Raw genomic sequence first — 20996 nt, 5'->3', positions numbered from 1 at the left:
TTCCACTTTGTCTTTAAACCTCCATTTTTTTCTTATTTTAAAAAAACTGGCTTTTTCTTAATACTTAGCATATATCAGAATATACTCGTGAAGCATGAGATTGTTTACAAGAAGAACTATTAACACAGCTTTTAATCTTACCCTGGAAATTATTCTTCAGGTAAAAACAGTATTTTTGTAAGTGTTAAGTGACCATTGATGCATACATTAGAGAAACCAGTTTTTCTATTAAGATTTCAGATATTGTTCACATCAAGCAGATAGAGTACTATTTATTCATTCACAGATTTCCTCTCATGTTTTAATTTTAGGATTGTGATAAGACAATGCCAAGGAGTACACCTGGAAGGTAGGCATCCTTTTATTTCTTGTTTTATTTAGAGTGGAATGGTCAATCTGATAACAGTGTAGTGATAGAGTAATTGACCTTATGAAGTAAATATTATCGATTGTGATGGCAGTTTTACAACTCTGTAAATTAACTAAAAATCATTGGATTGTATACTTCAAATGGGTGAATTTTATGGTGTGTAATTTATACCACAGCAAAACTTTTTTAAAGGTAAGTACTAATGGCTGAGCCGCATTTCAGATATTTTTTAAGGAAGTATTTATTTCATTTATAATGAAGTTCTAGATTCATAATGAAGTTCTAGATTCATAGAATTATAAGAGCTTAACAAATAGTAAACATTTTAAATAAAGTTCATTGTCAGATTTGAATGCTTACCTGTTGTCCCTCTAAAAAAAATTTTTGGGGTCATTTATATGTTTTATCTCTTTTAGTAACTCTGAACCTTCACACCATAATAGTGAAGGGGCAGATAACTCCAGGGATGATTCCAGCAGCCACAGTGGGTCTGAAAGCAGCTCTGGATCTGACTCAGAGAGCGAAAGTAGTTCCAGTGACAGTGAGGCAAATGAGCCATCCCAGAGTGCATCTCCTGAGGTGAGAGGGGGGCAGGGGGGTGCCTTCCATAGGCCCTCTGAAGGCCCCTGGTGATGGCCAGTTAAGACTAGTTTCAAATATAAAAATGAAGAAAAGAAGATTACATATTCTGACAAAAAGAAACTGAAACGTGTATCTTGGGGGAAATTTAAATACTTCAGTGTCCTTGTTATGTGAACATATTTGGTCTAGATTAGGGACTATTTGCAGTCATATTTCAGGTCACTAAAATATTGGATTTATTTACTTTGGGTTTTATTTTTGTTTCAACCCGGTAATGTTACTTAGTTATGGTGAAAAAAGTCTTAAATAGTATAATTGCACTGTAGGTTGATAAAATGTTGTTAAAAATCCCTATGGTACTTACATCATTTGTTTACTTTCTGGAATTAAATGTACTGTATGGTCATTTGGATTCCTGACAGGGATATTCAGTAATTAAAGGCTATATGTAACATTAAGCCTATCTTCTCATTCAAGTGATTAAAGCAATTAGTATTTTTAGCCTTTTGCTTTGGTTCATTCAGAACAATGAAAAACAAATGCGTTTGTGGCATTAGGCATTATGTTTTTCCCTCTTCCTCGAAATTTTAAAGGAAGGAGAAAGTTTCAGTACTGAAAAAGCATACTTCTTTCTCTGTTTTTCAGCCTGAACCACCACCCACAAACAAATGGCAACTTGATAATTGGCTGAATAAAGTGAACCCACATAAAGTGTCACCAGCTTCTTCTGTGGACAGTAATATCCCATCATCTCAAGGCTATAAAAAGGAAGGCCGAGAACAGGGCACAGGGAATAGCTATACTGATCCAGGTGGTCCTAAAGAAACAAGTTCTGCTACTCCTGGACGAGACTCCAAAACTGTCCAAAAGGGATCAGAGAGTGGGCGTGGGAGGCAGAAGTCTCCTGCACAGAGTGACAGCACAGCACAGAGGAGAACTGTAGGCAAAAAACAACCCAAAAAGACTGAGAAGGCAGCTGCTGAAGAGCCCCGCGGAGGCCTGAAGATAGAGAGTGAAACCCCTGTAGACATGGCTACCAGCATGCCCTCCAGCAGACACAAAGCAGCTACCAAAGGCTCAAGGAAACCCAATATAAAAAAGGAGTCCAAATCTTCCCCTCGACCTTCAGCAGAGAAAAAGAAATACAAGTCAACAAGTAAATCTTCCCAGAAATCAAGGGAAATCATAGAAACAGATACCTCATCCTCAGATTCGGATGAAAGCGAGAGCCTTCCTCCTTCCTCACAAACTCCTAAGTACCCTGAGAGTAATAGGACTCCTGTTAAGCCCTCCTCAGTGGAGGAAGAAGATAGCTTTTTTCGGCAACGAATGTTCTCTCCTATGGAAGAGAAGGAACTTCTTTCACCCCTCAGTGAGCCTGATGACAGGTATCCACTTATTGTGAAGATTGACCTGAATCTCTTGACTAGAATACCAGGAAAGCCTTACAAAGAAACAGAGACACCCAAGGGGGAAAAGAAAAATGTTCCAGAAAAGCACACAAGAGAGGCTCAGAAACAAGCCTCAGAAAAAGTTTCCAACAAAGGCAAAAGGAAACATAAGGTTTGTAAAGGGTTTTGTTGTTGTTTTTTGAACATCAGCATCTAAAATGCAATGGAAATCTCAGTAAGCCAAAAAATAGCTAGTTGAGTCAGCTATGAGGGAAAATAGAGATGAGCCTAAAGCCCCAGTGAAGCTACAGACACAAGAGTCTCTTGAAGACCACTCTGCCTCTGCCTATCTCCTTTAGCAAAGAATTATAGTTTCTAATCAAATAAGAAATGAGCCAGTGCTTCTGTTCATGATGTGTGCTGGCCAGTATAGAGGTGAGAGTGAAGCAGAGATTGCAAACTGGCCTTCACAACATTCTTAAAATTTTGGTTCTCATTGTCTTTAGTTGGGATTATTTACTCTTCAGGTTGTCACAGTCCCTAACACTTTTTTCTCTCTTACACCCAGACCAAGTCACACTTTTTTTTTTTTTTTTTTTTCTTTTTTGTGGTACGCGGGCCTGTCACTGTTGTGGCCTCTCCCGTTGAGGAGCACAGGCTCCAGACGTGCAGGCTCAGTGGCCATGGCTCACTGGCCCAGCCACTCCGCGGCATGTGGGATCCTCCCGGACCGGGGCATGAACCCACGTCCCCTGCATCGGCAGGCAGACTCTCAACCACTGCGCCACCAGGGAAGCCCTAGAAGTTGAAGATTTTTTAAAATTTGAATTTCTAGAAAACTGAAGCTTACTACTTTCAGTGCTATAGCTAATGCGCTTCCATTGTTTTAGTAAAGGGATACTTTATTCAACTAGTAAGCTGTTTAGAGCTGCTAGACTCTAGAGCCCGCAGCCTCAGATTGCTGGACTTGGTTATGGGATTTAATTAATAGAATTACATGAAATAAGAGCTTGTATATGATAGGTTCTGCTCTTTAAAAAACTAAGGTGTTTCTTATGGAATAAAAAAAATGGTCCTTTTGTCTTTAAAAGATATTACATGTTCTTTGTAAAATTTTTTTTTTTTTTTTTTTTTTTTTTTTTTTGCGGTAGGCGGGCCTCTCACTGTTGTGGCCTCTCCCCTTGCAGAGCACAGGCTCCGGACGCGCAGGCTCAGCAGCCATGGCTCACGGGCCTAGCCGCTCTGCGGCATGTGGGATCTTCCCAGACCGGGGCACGAACCCGTGTCCCCTGCATCGGCAGGCGGACTCTCAACCACTGCGCCACCAGGGAAGCCCTTTGTAAAATTTTTAAACATTTAAAAATATAATATAGAAAGTGAGTCTTTTTTACTCTTTTGTTTAAAATTTTACAATATATATAACTTACAATAAAAAATCCCCTTCGTCTAAAAAGTGGCCCATATCTCCTTCCCTCCCCCACATCTCACTGGCATATATTCCTCACAGGTTTTTTTGTTTTTTTTTTTTGGCGGTATGCGGGCCTCTCACTGTTGTGGCCTCTCCCGTTGCGGAGCACAGGCTCCGGATGCACAGGCTCAGCAGCCATGGCTCACGGGCCCAGCCGCTCCGCAGCATGTGGGATCTTCCCTGACCGGGGCATGAACCCGCATCCCCTGCATTGGCAGGTGGACTCTCAACCACTGTGCCACCAGGGAAGCCCCCTCACAGGTTTTTTATATCAATACCTATGAGTCAAATTTTGATTTTATAAAATGTATGTATATCACCAGGAAACTGGGTGATGATCCCGCATCTTGCGGGATCTTAGTTCCCTGACCAGGGATCAAACCCGGCCCCCGCAGTAAAAGTGCCAAGTCCTAATCACTAGACCACCAGGGAATTCCCAGTGATGTTTTTTGAGATTTGCTGCTTTGGTAAAATTAAGTGTCAGGGGCAGTTCCTGAGGATACAGCAGATAGTACTGAGAAGAGACCCAGCCAAGGATAATGAAGAATGTGGATTCCTTTTTCTCATGTTTTCACATGTCCAACTTTAATCATTTGTGTATGGGAACAAATTCTTTTGTTATGGCAGAAAGTTTGCAATATTCGTGCCCTGATATTTAAGTCAATAGGAAATCTTAAATTCATCAAGCAAGTAGCTTGGGGATTATAGACATGCCCATAGCTTTTGTTTCAGCAAAAAAAAATTTTTTTTTTTTTGGCGGTATGCGGGCCTCTCACTGTTGCAGCCTCTCCCGTTGCAGAGCACAGGCTCCGGACACGCAGACCCAGCGGCCATGGCTCACGGGCCCAGCCACTCTGCGGCATATGGGATCTTCCCGGACCGGGGCACGAACCCGTGTCCCCTGCATCAGCAGGCGGACTCTCAACCACTGCACCACCAGGGAAGCCCCAGCAAAAAAGTTTTTCAAAAATCTTTAGGCTTGTCTATAAGCAAAAAGATGGACAGTAACAAGTATTGGTGAAGATATGGAGAACTGCAGTGCTGGTGGGAATGTAAAATGATGTAGCCACTTTGGAACATAGTTTAGCAGTTCCTCACAAAGTAAATATGTAGTATTACCTTATGACCCAGCAATTGCACTCATAGGTATATACCCAAGAACAGTGAAAACATGTCCATACAAAAACCTGTACTTGAGGGCTTCCCTGGTGGCGCAGTGGTTGAGGGTCCGCCTGCCGATGCAGGGGACGCGGGTTCGTGCCCCGGTCCGGGAAGATCCCACATGCCGTGGAGCAGCTGGGCCCGTGCGCCATGGCCGCTGAGCCTGCGCATCCGGAGCCTGTGCTCCGCAACGGGAGAGGCCACGACAGTAAGAGGCCCGCGTACCGCAAAAAAAACAAAAAAAAACAACCTGTACTTGAAAAGTAGAAACAACTCAGTTGATGAATGGATAAATAAAATGTGGTATATCCATACCACCATATATTCAGCCATAAAAAGAAATAAAGTATTGACAAATCTTACAACATAGATGAACCTTAAAAATATGCTAAGTGAAGGGAGCCAGACACAAAGGCCACACATATTGTATGATTACACTTTATGAAATGTGTAGAATAGGCAAATCCATAAAGACAAAATGTGTAAATTAGTGATTGCCGGATCTGAGGGTGGAGGGAATGGGGAGTGACTGCCAGTGGAGAACAGGGTGCTTTTTGAGATAATGAAAATATTCTAAAATTGATTGTGGTGATGGTTGTACAACTTTGTGGATATGCTAAAAGCCATTGAATTGTGTACTTTTAAAGGGAATTTTATGGTATGTGAATTATATCCGAATTATAATCTCATCCCCAGCCCTCCCCAAATCATTAGGCTGAAAAGGTGCCACTAAAAGACTGTTGCAGCATTTCAGCTCTTCTTATCTAAAATAGGAGGCTCTTTCTCAGACTTAAAACCTAATTTATTGAACATCGTTTAAATGAATTCTTTTACTTCACATTTATCTTCTTTCTGAAGTTTATCAGAGGTAAACTGTTTGAGGGTAACTAGTACTGGAAACTGAAATTTGATGAATAGAAGTCAAACCTAGCTGCTTTTTTTTTCATGCAGAATGAAGATGATAACAGAGCCAATGAGAGCAAGAAACCCAAAACGGAAGACAAGAATTCGGCAGGCCACAAGCCATCCAGCAACAAAGAGTACGTTTGCAAAACATGTTACATGTGTGTCAATCTGTTATTTGCTATTGGGTACTTTCTAACATGCTCTTAGAATGTTCCTTTTAGTAAATATATGCCATACACATCTATACACAGTCATATACCAAGTAGTGGGAGGTTTTGCTTTTAGCTAATTGGGATGAAAAGCAATTAAGATTCGGTCACATCTTCCTCTCTCCTTTTTTTAGTGGAATAGGAGGTATTTATAGGATAAGAATTAAAGTAAAGCTTTACCACTTTCAGGCTCAGTGACAAGCTTAGGTATAACTTGCAGGAGACTTACGAGCATTAATATCATCATTCACCATTCATCTTTTTGTTAATTTATTCAACCACTATTTATTGAATACTTGTGTGGCAGGCCAAGGTTTAGGCACTGGGTATACAACCATGATGGGGGGAAACACCAGACAAGATGTCTGCCCTCATGAAATTTACAGTTTTATTTTGTTTTGCAGAAATCATGTGTTCTAGTAATCAAATAGGGAAAAACAAATTTGTCTTGAAAGCAGGCAAAGTCAAGTGGAAAAAATCCATCACTCCTGTGTGACCGTGTGGAGAAATGAGGGCATTTGTTTGGTTTGGCAGGTCATCTAAACAGAGTGCTGCTAAAGAAAAAGATTTGTTGCCTTCTCCTGCTGGGCCTGTTCCTTCAAAAGATCCAAAAACAGAGCATGGCTCTCGGAAGAGGACTATTAGTCAGTCTTCTTCCTTAAAGTCAAGTAATAACAGCAACAAGGAAAACAGCAGCAGCAGCAAAAACAGTTCCTCCACATCAAAGCAGAAGAGGACTGAAGGGAAGACTTCCAGTAGCTCTAAGGAGGTCAAGGTAAGGCATTGGGGGCTTGAGCCTTTTGAAGAAAAATCTCCTTGCCATGTGACTTCTCCAAGGTGACACTGTGCTTTGAAAATTTTGTAAACGTCTTTATTTTATAGACCTGTGCATTTTTACTCAAAATGTCATAATCTTGTTAATAAACTTGTGCAGTGATCTGAGACCATGAAAGGAATGAAGTCATCTGGCCATATGCATATTAGTTAGCATAGAAACCCATAATTGGAAAAGTTGGTTATGGAAAAACAGTTGATTATGATCAAATTTGTAAATAGCTCCAGTTGTTCTGATTGAGTTCTTACCTATGGTTTTAAATGGACTTTGGATTTTTTAGAATTAGATTTTACAAGCAAGTTATACTATTTATAAAGTGATAAAGCAACCATTTGGTTTCATGAAGAAAAAATTTCTTTAGCTGAGCTACCACTGGAATTATTTCTAGAGCATGATCATAATGTAGGGGAATACTGTTAATGTTTGTGGGTATGTAATTAGATCAAAGAAGCTTTTTCAAGGCTATACTTGAGGCTCTCACCCTGAATTTGTTTACCAGGTTATTTGTATTGCTTTCTAAAGTGTTCTGATCAGGAGCAAACTACCTGACAAAATTAAGAAAATACCTAGATTTTTAAGTATATAATTTACTGAATTATTTGTGACTTAAATAAACAGAGACTAAGGGGGTTGAAAAAAATTGACTGTTAAAGGCAGTTAGTTGTGCTTATTAAATGTGGTAATTAAATTTTTCAAATTTTGAGGTAATTTAAATGGTGAACATCTCTGTTAAGATATACAGAAGACTTTTTCTCCTGCTGGACCCCCTTCCATAGTAGTTTAGAGAGTTAGTCCTAGTGCCCTCGAGGAACCTGTCCTCTTGGCCTCTTTCACTGTCCCAGTTCTCTGTCTACCTCCTGACTGGCTCTTTCTCCATTTCCCATCCTGGAACTGTAGGATTTCAGGCCTGTGTGCTTCTTTCTTTAAATCTCTTCTCCCTCTCTCTGTCTCTCTCTGTCTTTCTGTCTCTCTCTCCCTCTCACTTTAAATGCACTCATTAAGTGAGCTCACCTGCTCATTTGGCTTCTGTTAGCTCATAGGTAACACTCTCTGTGTCTCTTCCATATTGGTTTGTCAGGTTCTTGAAAGCAGGGATTTGTATCTTACTTGTTTTGTGTTTTATCCAGTGTTTAACTTTCTGGATAATGAGGAAACATTTGGATCAAATGTAGTTATTTGGTTCTTTGCTGTTATCAACAAAATATAAAATGTATTGGCCCTGACCCCTTTGATTTCAAGATCTTATGGCACTTAACAGTTGTTAAAATTGTTAATGTTAGTCTTGGCAGTTTCCAGTTTAGGCAATTATATATGAGTTTATTAAAGAAAATTCTATAATTAACTTAGAAAATATGCTCTTTCTCATATCAACTAAAGAAAAATTAGATAACGTGAAAAACCAAAATTACATATAATTTTAATTTTGTTTTTCTAGATATTTGATGATATCAAATTTTTGAAATATGCTGGCATAAATTTTGTTAATTATAGTCTCTTATGTTTTTAATATCTATAATATTGCTACTTATGATCCTCTTTTACTTTTAGTATTAGTTTTCTGAGCCATCTTTCTCTTTTCCTTGATCAGTCTCATGAGAGGCTTATCACTTTTACTTGTCTTTTCAAAAAAACAACCTTTCTTTGTCTGTATTCTCTGTAGTTTATTTTTGTTTTTCTGTTTCATTAACTTACATGCTTTATAATTTCCTTTTAATTTCTTTTTGTTTTGCTGTTCTGTTTAATAACTTTTAAAGATGGATACCTAGCTCAAGTTTTTTAAAATTAATTTTCAGTCCTTTTTCTCTAACATTCTAATATAAGCAGTTAGACTATATATTTTCCTCTGAATACTACTTTACCTGCATCTTCAAGATTTGGTATACAATATTTTTATAACTCAGTTTAAAATGTTTTTTAATTTCCTTTCTGATTTCATCTTTGATCCAAGAGTTTTTAAACGTGTGTTACTCACTTTCCAAATGTAGAGATTTTCTTGTTGTCTTTTGGTTAGTACTTCTACCTTAGTTGCAGTGGGGCTGGAAAGTGATCTGCGTGTAGCAGTCTTTTGATATTTGTTAAGAGTTGCTTTATAAAAGAGCATAGTATACAGTAGATTTTTGTAATGTTCTATATTTGTTTGAAAAGACTGTGTCTTCCACATGAATTGGGGACAGGGAGCTATATAATTCAATTAGATTAATCATGTTTTCACACCTTCTATACGCTGACTGATATTTTGTCAGTTTGTCCTATTGTTCACTGAGAGAAGTTCTTCCAGTTTTTTTTAAATTGAGATATAGTTGATATATAACATTATATTAGTTTCAGGTGTACAACATAGTGATTACGTATATGTATATATTGCAAAACAATCACCACAGTAAGTCTAGTTAGCATCTCTTACCACACATAGTAATTTCTTTTTTTATTTTCAGAAACTTCAGTTTTCCATCAATAAACTTAGGCATTTGTAGATCTGTTTATAAAACACAGAGGGAAAGCTGTCCAAGTAATGTTAGATTGCAACAGTATTTAGGAAGCCATTTCATAAACATGCAGACTGCATTTTCTCAAATCTCAGGGCTTTTATTTTCATTCTTGAAGGAAGCTGTAATGGGTGGAACTGAAGGACTCTTACAAGAAAAGAAAAAAAAATGGTTACATGTTTTTTTAAAAATAGATTTTAAGCAGAAGTAATAAAATATATATTATTGTGTCATAGGGCTGGATGGGGAAGCAGTTGGGAGGACAGGGTCATAGCCATTGCATAGAGGTCTGTGTTGATAGGAGACAGGATGGACATGTTGATAGGAGGCAGAATAAAATTTAAGAAAGTGTCCAGGCTCCTTTTTTGGCTGCGCTGGGTCTTCGTTGCAACACTCGGGGTCAGTAGTTGCAGTATGTGGGATCTTAGTTCCCTGACCAGGTATTAAACCCGGGCCCCCTGCATTGGGAGCATGGAGTCTTAGCCACTGGACCACCAGGGGAGTCCCTGTCCAGGCTTTTGAAATCTGAGAGATCTGGTTGAAATCTGAGAAACTGGAAGCCGAGTTTCCAGGAATACTGCTTAAAAGCTGTTTGAACTTGGACAAGTTACTCAGCCTCCTTGAGACTACTTTTTATTCTATCCTAATAGCAGTACCTATTTCATAGGGTTGTTGAAGGATTAATCATTGTGCTAAGTACTTGGTTAACTGAATGCCTAGTAAGTAGTAGGCACATAGTAGATGTTAGATATTATTGTTGTTTTCATCGACCATTTATTACCAGTAAATTTTGTCTTAAGTAGTACTGCTATATTGATAATAGGTTTGTGTCTTCCTTATGTTTTTACAAGTGCCAGGGTCAGTGCCTGGCACATAGTAGACCCCTGATATTATAAATAATATTTTTGGTTATGTAAAATGGGCTCATTCCATAAAAAGGACATTTACCTTCTGAAATTGTAATATTTTATAACAAGGAAATTAATTACCAAAGGCAATGGAATTGTCTTTGCTTTTTAACCACTGACTCAAATACTTTTAATTTTAATCTCACAATTTTCAACAAAATTACATATATTTTTTTGGTCAGGAAAAGGCTCCAAATAGCTCTTCTAACTGTCCTCCATCTACACCAACTCCTGATGCTTCTAAGCCCCGGAGAACGAAGCTTGCCTTTGACGACAGGTGAGATAAATATGATTCTTTATGCATAAAAGAAATCATTCCAGTCAGCATATAAAAAACTCATTTTAATTTCTGTCAGTGACCAGAAGAATTGATTGTGTTGTGATCACAGAATATTCAGATTTTAATTTGAAAGGCACCTACTAGTCCAAGTATTGCTCCTTTAACTTATTAACTCCATGATTCTCATGGGGAATGTGAATAATGTACCTTCCAGTAGAATCTTACTGCTGCTGACTTTACTGTTTAAAATAAGGGCTTTCTTTAATAAGTAAGAGCAATGTTGCTTTTTTTCCCTCCATTTTGATAAAAGGTTATTTTTCCTACCCACATTTTATTTACTCTCAATCTTTCAAACAACTTGGGTAAGTTAGCAGTTAATACTAGGGAGTTTGATTTCTGTTTTCCTAGTAGAAAATTTGCCAAGTTGGCCAAAATGATTTATGCTCTTAACCCAATTTAAATGTTCATCAGAAAAAACTGAATTGAATGTTTAGTAATAGTTCATTTTCTTTACTTGAGGACATGAAAACTGAGGAATATTAGAGACTAAAGTGAACTAGTATCATGAAAATATTTACCGTTTTACTTATAATAAAAATTTACATTGCAGAAATTATTCAGCAGACCATTATTTACAAGAAGCAAAAAAGCTAAAACACAATGCAGATGCATTGGTATGTAAATATTCTCCTCACATTTATATATTTAATCAGATTAACTTAAATCTTCATTTGTTCTCATAGTACATCAGTGTGGCTCTCATTTACCTTTATTCTCCTTTCTTCAGTCTGACAGGTTTGAGAAAGCTGTATACTATCTTGATGCTGTGGTATCTTTCATTGAATGTGGGAATGCATTAGAGAAAAATGCTCAGGAATCTAAATCCCCATTCCTTATGTATTCAGAGACAGTGGAGCTCATCAAGTAAGTGGGAAGACTTGCCACATCACTGGCAATAATATTTCTCTGGTCCTTCTAGGAAAAGACTAATATAGTTATATACAGTAAAGCTAAAGAGGATCCTTAGTCCTTTATTGTCCTTGGATAAGGAAAACTAGACACTTCAGTGCATCAGTCTCCAACCTTTTTGGCACCAAGGACTGGTTTCGTGGAAGACAATTTTTCCACGGACTGGCGGTGGGAGATGGTTTGGGGACGATTCAAGCGCATTACATTATTGTGCACTTTATTTCTATTATTATTACATTGTAATATTTAATGATATAATTATGGAACTCATCATAATGCAGAATCAGTGGGAGCCCTGAGCTTGTTTTCCTGCAACTAGATGGTCCCATCTGGGGGTGATGGGAGACAGTGACACCCAAAGTGTGTTGCTTATGTCCCGTCTACTCTGTAAGATGCAGCTTAATTGTCACTTGCCACTCACTGGTAGGGTTTTGATATGAGTCTGCAAGCAACTGATTTATTATGGTCTCTGTGCAGTCAAACCACTCTGCTAATGATAATCTGTATTTGCAGCCACTCCCCAGTGCTAGCATCACCGCCTCAGCTCCACCTCAGATCGTCAGGCATTAGATTCTCATAAGGAGCACGCAACCTAGATCCCGCATATGCATAGTTCACAGTAGGGTTCATGCTCCTATGAGAATCTAATGCCGCTGCTGATCTGACAGGAGGAGGAGCTCAAGAGGTAATGCGAATTATGGGGAGCAGCTGTAAATACAGTTGAAGCTTCGCTCGCTCGCCCACTGCTCACCTCCTGCTGTGCTGCCCAGTTCCTAACAGGCCACAGATCAGTACCGGTCTGTGGCCCAGGGGTTGAGGACCTCTGCTTTAGTGGGTATTTTTGCCTTTATTTAGGTTTGATTCTAATGTTTAGAGGACTAAGGAGGTCATAAGACAGATGAAGTATTATATTTTGTGTCATTTGTTTCTTATATTTTCTCACAGATACACCATGAAGCTAAAGAATTACTTGGCACCAGATGCTACAGCTGCAGATAAAAGACTCACAGTACTTTGGTAAGTGTCGTGTGTTTTAGCCTCTGCTAGATGACAAAGCAGTTTCATAATGAATTGTGCTATGTTCTTCTGAAAGTTATCCTTGAATCTTCCTTCCATAACTCAGTCATAAATCTGTTCTTGATGGGTAAAGTAGAAAATAACTCAGAATTCCTTCAGAAATATTTTAGTTGCTGTGAGTCTCTGATCCATTGCCCTCTTGGGAAAAGCCATGGTAGAGGGGGACTGATGTTAGAACTTTCTGTTGTCTTAAGTGGTCACTTTTTCAGGCTCTGGGTTTTTTTTTTTTTTTTTAACTATAGTTTATTTTTATTACTCTCAGACTTCTGTTGTGTATTGAAGTAAAGGTGGACACTATAAAAAATCCAGGCTCTTCTTTTGGTAGCCTCTCTCTCCGTTTACATATTCATATACCTTACATTAGGGAGCAAACATCTAGCTTGCTCAGGATAAAGAATATGGTTTGTTTGCTTGTTCCCAGAGAGATAGTTTATTTGTTGTGGGTATATACTTTACCTGGCACATGTTTAACAACTGGGAGTGCAGCCTTGGGAAAAACTGACTGGTCCTATTTGTCATGGAGTCTAGTGTCTAGTGTGAAAAAACAGAAATTAATCAAATAACCACACAAGTATATGAATTAAGTACTTTGAAGCAAAAGTTTATGTAACTATAACAGTAAAATGTAGGGATACTTAATCCTTAGGTAGAGAAAACATGTACACAGCTGGATAGTGGAAAGAAACTGGAAACTTTCTGTTAAGGAACTAAAAGACAGGGAGAAGTAAGTGAAAGTAACTGGAGAGGTAGGCAGTGATGATCATGCAGGGCCTTTGAGCCGCGTTGGGTTTATATATGTTACATCAGAATTGTAATATTCAGAGCCAGGAGTCAAGATGGCAGCATGGGAAGATGCAGAGTTAGCGTCTCCCCACAACTAGGGCGCCTGCCGGACGCTGGCGGGAGACTGACGCCCAAGGAGACGGGAGGAACCCCCAAGCGACCGGGTAGGACGTGGGGGGACTGAGGGGAGAGGAGAAGTGGAGGCGGGACAGGACCACACCGCTGAGGGGTGGCTGGGATGGGGGAGGGGTTCCCACGCCTGGAGGGACCCTCGGGGGCTCGGATCAGTGGGGAGTGCACCTAGCATTTCCCCTGCCCTGTTGGCCTGGGAAGCCTGCCCAGCTCTCAGGCCAGATCCTGTGCCCTAAGAGGCCTGCTCTGGGCTGTGTTGGTCCTGGGGGCATAGGAGGGAGGGTGGGGGAGAACAGGAGAGGCAGTTGGGGGGACCCTCCAGGACCAGAGGAGCAGGAGAGGTGCAGAGGGCTTTGCCCTGCCCACTCAGCGTAGGAAACCTGCTGGGCTCCCAGGCTGGGTCCCCAACTCTCCAAAGCCCCCTCCCGGGCCCTGTGGGTCCTGGGAGCATAGGAGGGAGGCGGGGGAGAACAGGAGAGGCAAGTGGGAGGGATCCTCCAGGACCTGAGGAGCAGGAGAGGTGAGGAGGGCATTTGCCCCGCCCACTCGGGGCAAACCAGAGGCACGCCTGGACCCCTTCTGTTTTGTTGAGCCTAGGTCCGACCCCTGCCCACACACACTTTTCCAGCCCTGTGGGTCCTAAACATAGGCCCTGCCCACAGCCTAAAAACCCCACCCCTGCCTAAGCCCCACCCACACAGCCAAGGCCTTTTCTCTTTTTCTTTTCCCCCTTTTTTACTATTGTGGTTCTGTTTTACCTTCCGATTGTTGTTTCATCTGTATTTTTTTTTTCTTCGCGGTACGTGGGCCTCTCACTGTTGTGGCCTCTCCCGTTGCGGAGCACAGGCTCCGGACGCGCAGGCTCAGCGGCCATGGCTCACGGGCCTAGCCGCTCCGCGGCATGTGGGATCTTCCTGGACCGGGGCACGAACCCGTGTCCCCTGCATCAGCAGGCGGATTCTCAACCACTGCACCACCAGGGAAGCCCTCATCTGTATTTTTATTTTTATATTCTTTCTAACATATCTGTTAGTTTCCTGGTCTAATTTTATTTTTCACTCTTTGTTATTGCTCTGCTCTTTTTTTCTTTTTCTTTTTTTTTTTTTTTTTTTTTGCCACCCTGCATGGCTTGCGGGATCTTGGTTCATGAGCTGGGGATTTGGCCAAAGCTCCTACTGTGGGAGCTCTGAGTCCAAACCACTGGACTAACAGAGAACCTCAGACCCCAGGGAATATTCATCAGAGGGAGGTCTCCCAAAGGTCCTCATCTCGGCACCAAGACCCAGCTCTACCCAACAGCCTACAAACTCCAGTGCTGGAAGCCTCAGGCCAAACAACCAGTAGACAGGAAAACAGTCCCAACCATCAAAAGAAAAAAAAAAGAGACAGCAAAAAAAATATGTCATAGATGAAGGAGCAAGGTAAAAACCTACAAGACCAAATAAATGAAGAGGAAATAGGCAATCTACCTGAAAAAGAATTCAGAGTAATGATAGTAAAGATGATCCAGAATCTCGGAAATAGAATGGAGGCACAGATTGAGAAAATACAAGAAATGTTTAACAAAGATCTAGAAGACCTAAAGAACAAACAGACAGAGATGAACAACACAATAACTGAAATGAAAAATACCGATTCAGTAACAATAATTGAGGCAGAAGAACAAATAAGTGAGCTGGAAGAGAGTGGTGAAAGTAACTGCCAAGGAGCAGAATAAAGAAAAAAGAACGAAAAGAATTGAAGACAATCTCAGAGACCTCTGGGACAACACTAAATGCACCAACATTTGAATTATAGGGATCCCAGAAGCAGAAGAGAAAAAGAAAGGATCTGAGAAAATATTTGAAGAGATTATAGTGGAAAACTTCCCTAACATGGGAAAGGAAATAGTCACCCAAGTCCAGGGAGCGCAGAGAGTCCCATACAGGATAAACCCTAGGAGAAACACACCAAGACATGTATTAATCAAACTAACAAAAATTAAATTCAAAGAAAAAATATTAGAAGCAGCAAGGGAAAAGCAAAAAATAACATACAAAGGAATCCCCATAAGGTTATCAGCTGAGTTTTCAGCAGAAACTTTGCAGAGGAGAAGGGAGTGGCAGGATATACTTAAGTGATGAAAGAGAATAACTTACAACCAAGATTACTGTACCCACCAAGGGTCTCATTCAGATTTAACAGAGAAATCAAAAGCTTTTCAGACAAGCAAAAGCTAAGAGAATTCAGCACCACCAAACCAGCTTTACAACAAATGCTAAAGGAACTTCTCTAAATGGAAAACACAGAGAAGAAAAAAACCCACAAAAACAAACCCAAAACAATTAAGAAAATGTTAATAGGAACATACATATCAATAATAATCTTGAATGTAATTGGATTAAATGCCCCAACCAAAAGACACAGACTGGCTGAATGGATACAAAAACAAGACCCATATGTATGCTGTCTACAAGAGACCCACTTCAGACCTAGGGACACATACAGGCAAAGTGAAGGGATGGAAAAAGATAATCCACGCAAATGGAAATCAAAAGAAAGCTGGAGTAGCAATACTCATATCAGATAAAATAGACTTTAAAATAAAGATTGTTACAAGAGATAAGGAAGGACACTACATGAAGATCAAGGGATCAATCCAAGAAGAAGATATAACAATTAAAAATGTTTATGTACCCAACATAGGAGCACCTCAATACATAAGGCAAATGCTAACAACTATGAAAGGGGAAATCAACAGGAACACAATAATTGTAGGGGACTTTAACACCTCACTTAACACCAATGGACAGCTCATCCAAACAGAAAATAAATAAGGAAACACAAGCTTTAAATGACACAATAGCCCAGATAGGTTTAGTTGATGTTTATAGAACATCCCACCCTAAAGTGGCAGAATACACTTTCTTCTCAAGTGGATACGGTACATTCTCCAGGATAGATCACATCTTGGGTCACATCTTGGAAAATTTAAGAAAATTGAAATCATATCAAGCATTTTTCTGACCACAAACGCTATGAGATTGGAAATCAGTTACAGGAAAAAACTGTAAAAAACACTAATAGCTGGAGGGTTAACAGTGTGCTACTCAGTAACCAAGAGATCACTGAAGAAATCAAATAAGAAATAAAACAATACATGGGAACAAATAACAATGAAAACGTGACAACCCAAAACCTATGGGACTCAGCAAAAGCAGTTCTAAGAGGGAAGTTTATAGCAATTCTGTCTCACCTCAAGTAACAAGAAGAATTTCAAATAAACAATCTAACTCTATATCTAAAGCAACTGGAGAAAGAACAACAAAGAAAACCCCAAGTCAGTAGAAGGAAAGAAATCAAGATCAGAGCAGAAATAAATGAAATAGAAACGAAGAAAACAGTAGCAAAGATCAATAAAACTAAAAGTTGGGACTTCCCTGGTGGCGCAGTGGTTGAGAATCTGCCTGCCAATGCAGGAGACGTGGGTTCGATCCCTGGTCCAGGAAGATCCCACGTGCCGCGGAGCAGCTAAGCCCTGTGAGCCACTGAGCCTATGCTCTAGAGCCTGTGAGCTACAACTACAGAGCCCGCGCACCTAGAGCCCGTGGTCCGCAACAGGAGAAGCCACCATGATGAGAAGCCTACACACCACAACAAAGAGTAGCCCCCGCTCGCCACAACTAAAGAAAGCCTGTACACAGCAACAAAGACCCAATGAAGCCCATAAATAAACAAACAAACAAATAGAAACTAAAAGTTGGTTCTTTGAGAAGATAAACAAAATTGATAAACCCTTAGCCAGACTCATCAAGAAAAAAAGGGAGAGGATGCAAATCAATAAAATTAGAAATGAGGGCTTCCCTGGTGGCGCAGTGGTTGAGAGTCCGCCTGCCGATGCAGGGGACACGGGTTCGTGCCCCGGTCTGGGAAGATCCCACATGCCGCGGAGCGGTTGGGCCCGTGAGCCATGGCCGTTGGGCCTGCGCGTCCGGAGCCTGTGCTCCGCAACGGAAGAGGCCACAACAGTGAGAGGCCCGCATACAGCAAAAAAAAAAAAAAAAAAAAAAAAAAAAAATTAGAAATGAGAAAGAAGTCACAACTGACACTGCAGAAATACAAAGGATTATAAGAGACTACTGAAAACAATATGCCAATAAAATGGACAACCACAAAGAAATGGACAAATTCTTGGAAAGGTACAATTTTCCAAGACTGAACTAGGAAGAATTCGAAAATATAAACAGACCTATCACAAGTAGTGAAATTGAAACTGTAATTAAAAATCTTCCAACAAACAAAAGTCCAGGACCAGATGGCTTCACAGGTGAATTCTATCATACATTTAGAGAAGAGCTAACATCGATCCTTCTCAAACTCTTCCAAAAAATTGCAGAGGGAGAAACACTCCCCAATTCGTTCTGTGAAGCCACCATCACCCTGATAACAATACCAGAAAAAGATATCACAAGAAAAGAAAATTATAGACCAATATCACTGATGAACATAGATACAAAACCCTGAACAAAATACTAGCAAACAGAATCCAACAACATATTAAAAGGATCATACACCACGATCAAGTGGGATGTATCCCAGGAATGCAAGGATTCTTCAATATTCTCAATCAATGTGATACACCATATTAACAAACTGAAGAATAAAAACCATATGATCATCTCAATAGATGCAGAAAAAGCTTTCAACAAAATTCAACACCCATTTATGATAAAAACTCCCCTGAAAGTGGGCATAGAGGGAACCTACCTCAACATAATAAAGGCTATATACGACAAACGCACAGCAAACATCATACTCAATGGTGAAAAACTGAAAGCATTTCCACTAAGATCAGAAAGAAGACAAGGATGTCCACTCTCGCCACTCTTACTCAACATAGTTTTGGAAGTCCTAGCCACAGCAATCAGAGAAGAAAAATAAAAGGAATACAAATTGGAAAAGAAGTAGAACTGTCTCTGTTTGCAGATACTATACATGATACTATACATAGAAAATCCTAAAGATGCCATGCCACCAGAAAACTACTAGAACTAATCAATGAATTTGGTAAGGGTGCAGGATACAAAATTAATGCACAGAAATCTCTGGCATTCGTATACACCAACAACGAAAACTCAGAGAAATTAAGGAAACACTCCCATTTACCATTGCAACAAAAAGAATAAAATAACTAGGAATAAACCTGGCTAAGGAGGCAAAAGATTTGTACTCTGAAAACTGTAAAACACTGATGGAAGAAATCAAAGATGACATAAACAGATGCAGGAATATACCATGTTCTTGGATTGGAAGAATCAATATTATGAAAATGATTATACTACCCAAAGCAATCTACAGATTCTGTGCAATCCCTATCAAACTACCAATGGCATTCTTCACAGAATTAAAACAAAAAATCTTACAATTCGTATGGAAACACAAAAGACCCTGAATAGCCAAAGCAATCTTGAGAAAGAAAAACAGAGTTGGAGGAATCAGGCTCCCCGACTTTAAACTATACCATAAAGCTACAGTAACCAAGACAGTATGATACTGGCACAAAAACAGAAGTATAGATTAATGGTACAGGATAGAAAGCCCAGAGATAAACCCACGCGCATATGGTCACCTAATTTACAACAAAGGAGGCAAGAACATATAATGGAGAAAAGACAGCCTCTTCAATAAGTGGTGCTGGGAAAACTGGACAGCTACATGTAAAAGGATGAAACTAGAACACTCCCTAACACCATACACAAAAATAAACTCCAGATGGATTAAAGACCAAAATGTAAGACCAGACACTATAAAACTCTTATAGGAAAACATAGGAAAAAACACTCTTTGACATAAACCACAGCAAGATCTTTTTTGACCCACCTCATATAGTAATGAAAATAAAAATGGGACCTAATTAAACTTAAAAGCTTTTGCACAGCAAAGGAAACCATAAACAAGACGAAAAGACAACCCTCAGAATGGGAGAAAATGTTTGCAAATGAAACAACGGACAAAGGATTAATCTTCAAAATGTAGAAACAGCTCATGCAGCCCAATATCAAAAGAACAAACAACAATTAAAAAATGGGCGGAAGACCTAAACAGACATTTTACCAAAGAAGATGGATGGCCAAGAGGCACATAAGAAGATGCTCAACATCACTAATTATTAGAGAAATGCAAATCAAAACTACAATGATGTATCACCTCTCACGAGTCAGAATGGCCATTGTCAAAAAATCTAGAAGCAGTAAATGCTGGAGAGGGTGTGGTGAAGAGGGAACCCTGCACTGGTGGTGGGAATGTAAATTGATACAGCCACTATGGAGAACAGTATGGAGGTTCCTTTAAAAACTAAAAATAGTACTACCATATGACCCAGCAATCCAACCACTAGGCATGTACCCTGAGGAAAGCATAATTCAAAAAGAGACATGTATCCCAATGTTCATTGCAGCACTATTTACAATAGCCAGGACATGGAAGGAACCTAAATGTCCATCAACAGTGAATGGATAAAAAAGATGTGGCACATATATACAATGGCATATTACTCCACCATAAAAATAAATGAAATTGAATTATTTGTAGTGAGGTGGATGGACCTAGAGTCTGTCATACAGAGTGAAGTAAGAAAGAGAAAAACAAATACTGTATGCTAATGCATATATATGGAATCTAAAAAAAAAAATGGTACTGATGAGCCTAGTGGGAGGGCAGGAATTAAAGAGACAGACATAGAGAATGGACTTGAGGACATGGGGCGGGGGAGAGGGGAAGCTGAGGCAAAGTGAGAGTAACATTGGCATATATATACTACCGAATAAAATATTTAGCTAGTGGGAAGCAGCAGCATAGCACAGGGAGATCAGCTCGATGCTTTGCGATGACCTAGAGGGGTGGGATAGGGAGGGTAGGAGGGAGGCTCAAGAGGGAGGGGATATGGAGAATATATGTATGCATATGGCTGATTCACTTTTTGTACGACAGAAGCTAACACAGCATTATGAAGCAACTATACTCCAATAAAGATGTATAGAATTGTGATATTCATAGTTGAGTTCCTAGTTTTACTATTTTACATTATTTATATTGTAATTTGATGTAGAGATTCTGCCCCAAAGTGATTTTTTTTTTTGCCGTGCCACGTGGCCTGCGTGATCTTAGTTTCCTGACCAGGGATTGAACCCAGACCGTGGCTGTGAAAGCACTGAGTCCTAACCACTGGGCTGCCAGGGAATTTTCCCGCAGGGATTTTTTTGAGTCCATATGTTATAATAACATGTTGGTGTCCTGTGGGTAAGGTTTTGATTTTTGAATGTCAAGAAACAGGAGGCTAGTCCTAGGTCTCTTCCCCTTCCTTCTTCTCCCTAGGGTATGTACCATAAGAAGATCACATCTTTTGGCTTTGCCTAAGAGTTAGTGTTGTTGTTCTTATGCCATGGTCTGCTCACATGAGC

At 39.8% G+C, this 20996-nt stretch overlaps 1 protein-coding gene across 1 annotated transcript in view; it reads left to right on the top strand.

Moving 5' to 3' along the window:
* Window positions 1-20996, top strand: part of AFF4 (ALF transcription elongation factor 4) — a 97725-nt gene that overhangs the window by 65741 nt on the left and 10988 nt on the right. Inside the window, exons 9-17 of the mRNA XM_081230592.1 lie at window positions 312-349; window positions 787-949; window positions 1598-2515; window positions 5924-6012; window positions 6622-6862; window positions 10499-10593; window positions 11207-11270; window positions 11384-11520; window positions 12511-12582. Coding sequence (XP_081086718.1) covers window positions 312-349; window positions 787-949; window positions 1598-2515; window positions 5924-6012; window positions 6622-6862; window positions 10499-10593; window positions 11207-11270; window positions 11384-11520; window positions 12511-12582 — 1817 coding nt within the window. The remainder of the gene's footprint in view (window positions 1-311; window positions 350-786; window positions 950-1597; window positions 2516-5923; window positions 6013-6621; window positions 6863-10498; window positions 10594-11206; window positions 11271-11383; window positions 11521-12510; window positions 12583-20996) is intronic.

This window comes from Mesoplodon bidens (genome assembly GCF_964165515.1).
Source record: "Mesoplodon bidens genome assembly, chromosome: 4".
NCBI lineage: Eukaryota > Metazoa > Chordata > Mammalia > Artiodactyla > Ziphiidae > Mesoplodon > Mesoplodon bidens.
Note: the sequence above shows the minus strand (reverse complement) of the source record. Positions and strands in the feature narration are given on the sequence as shown.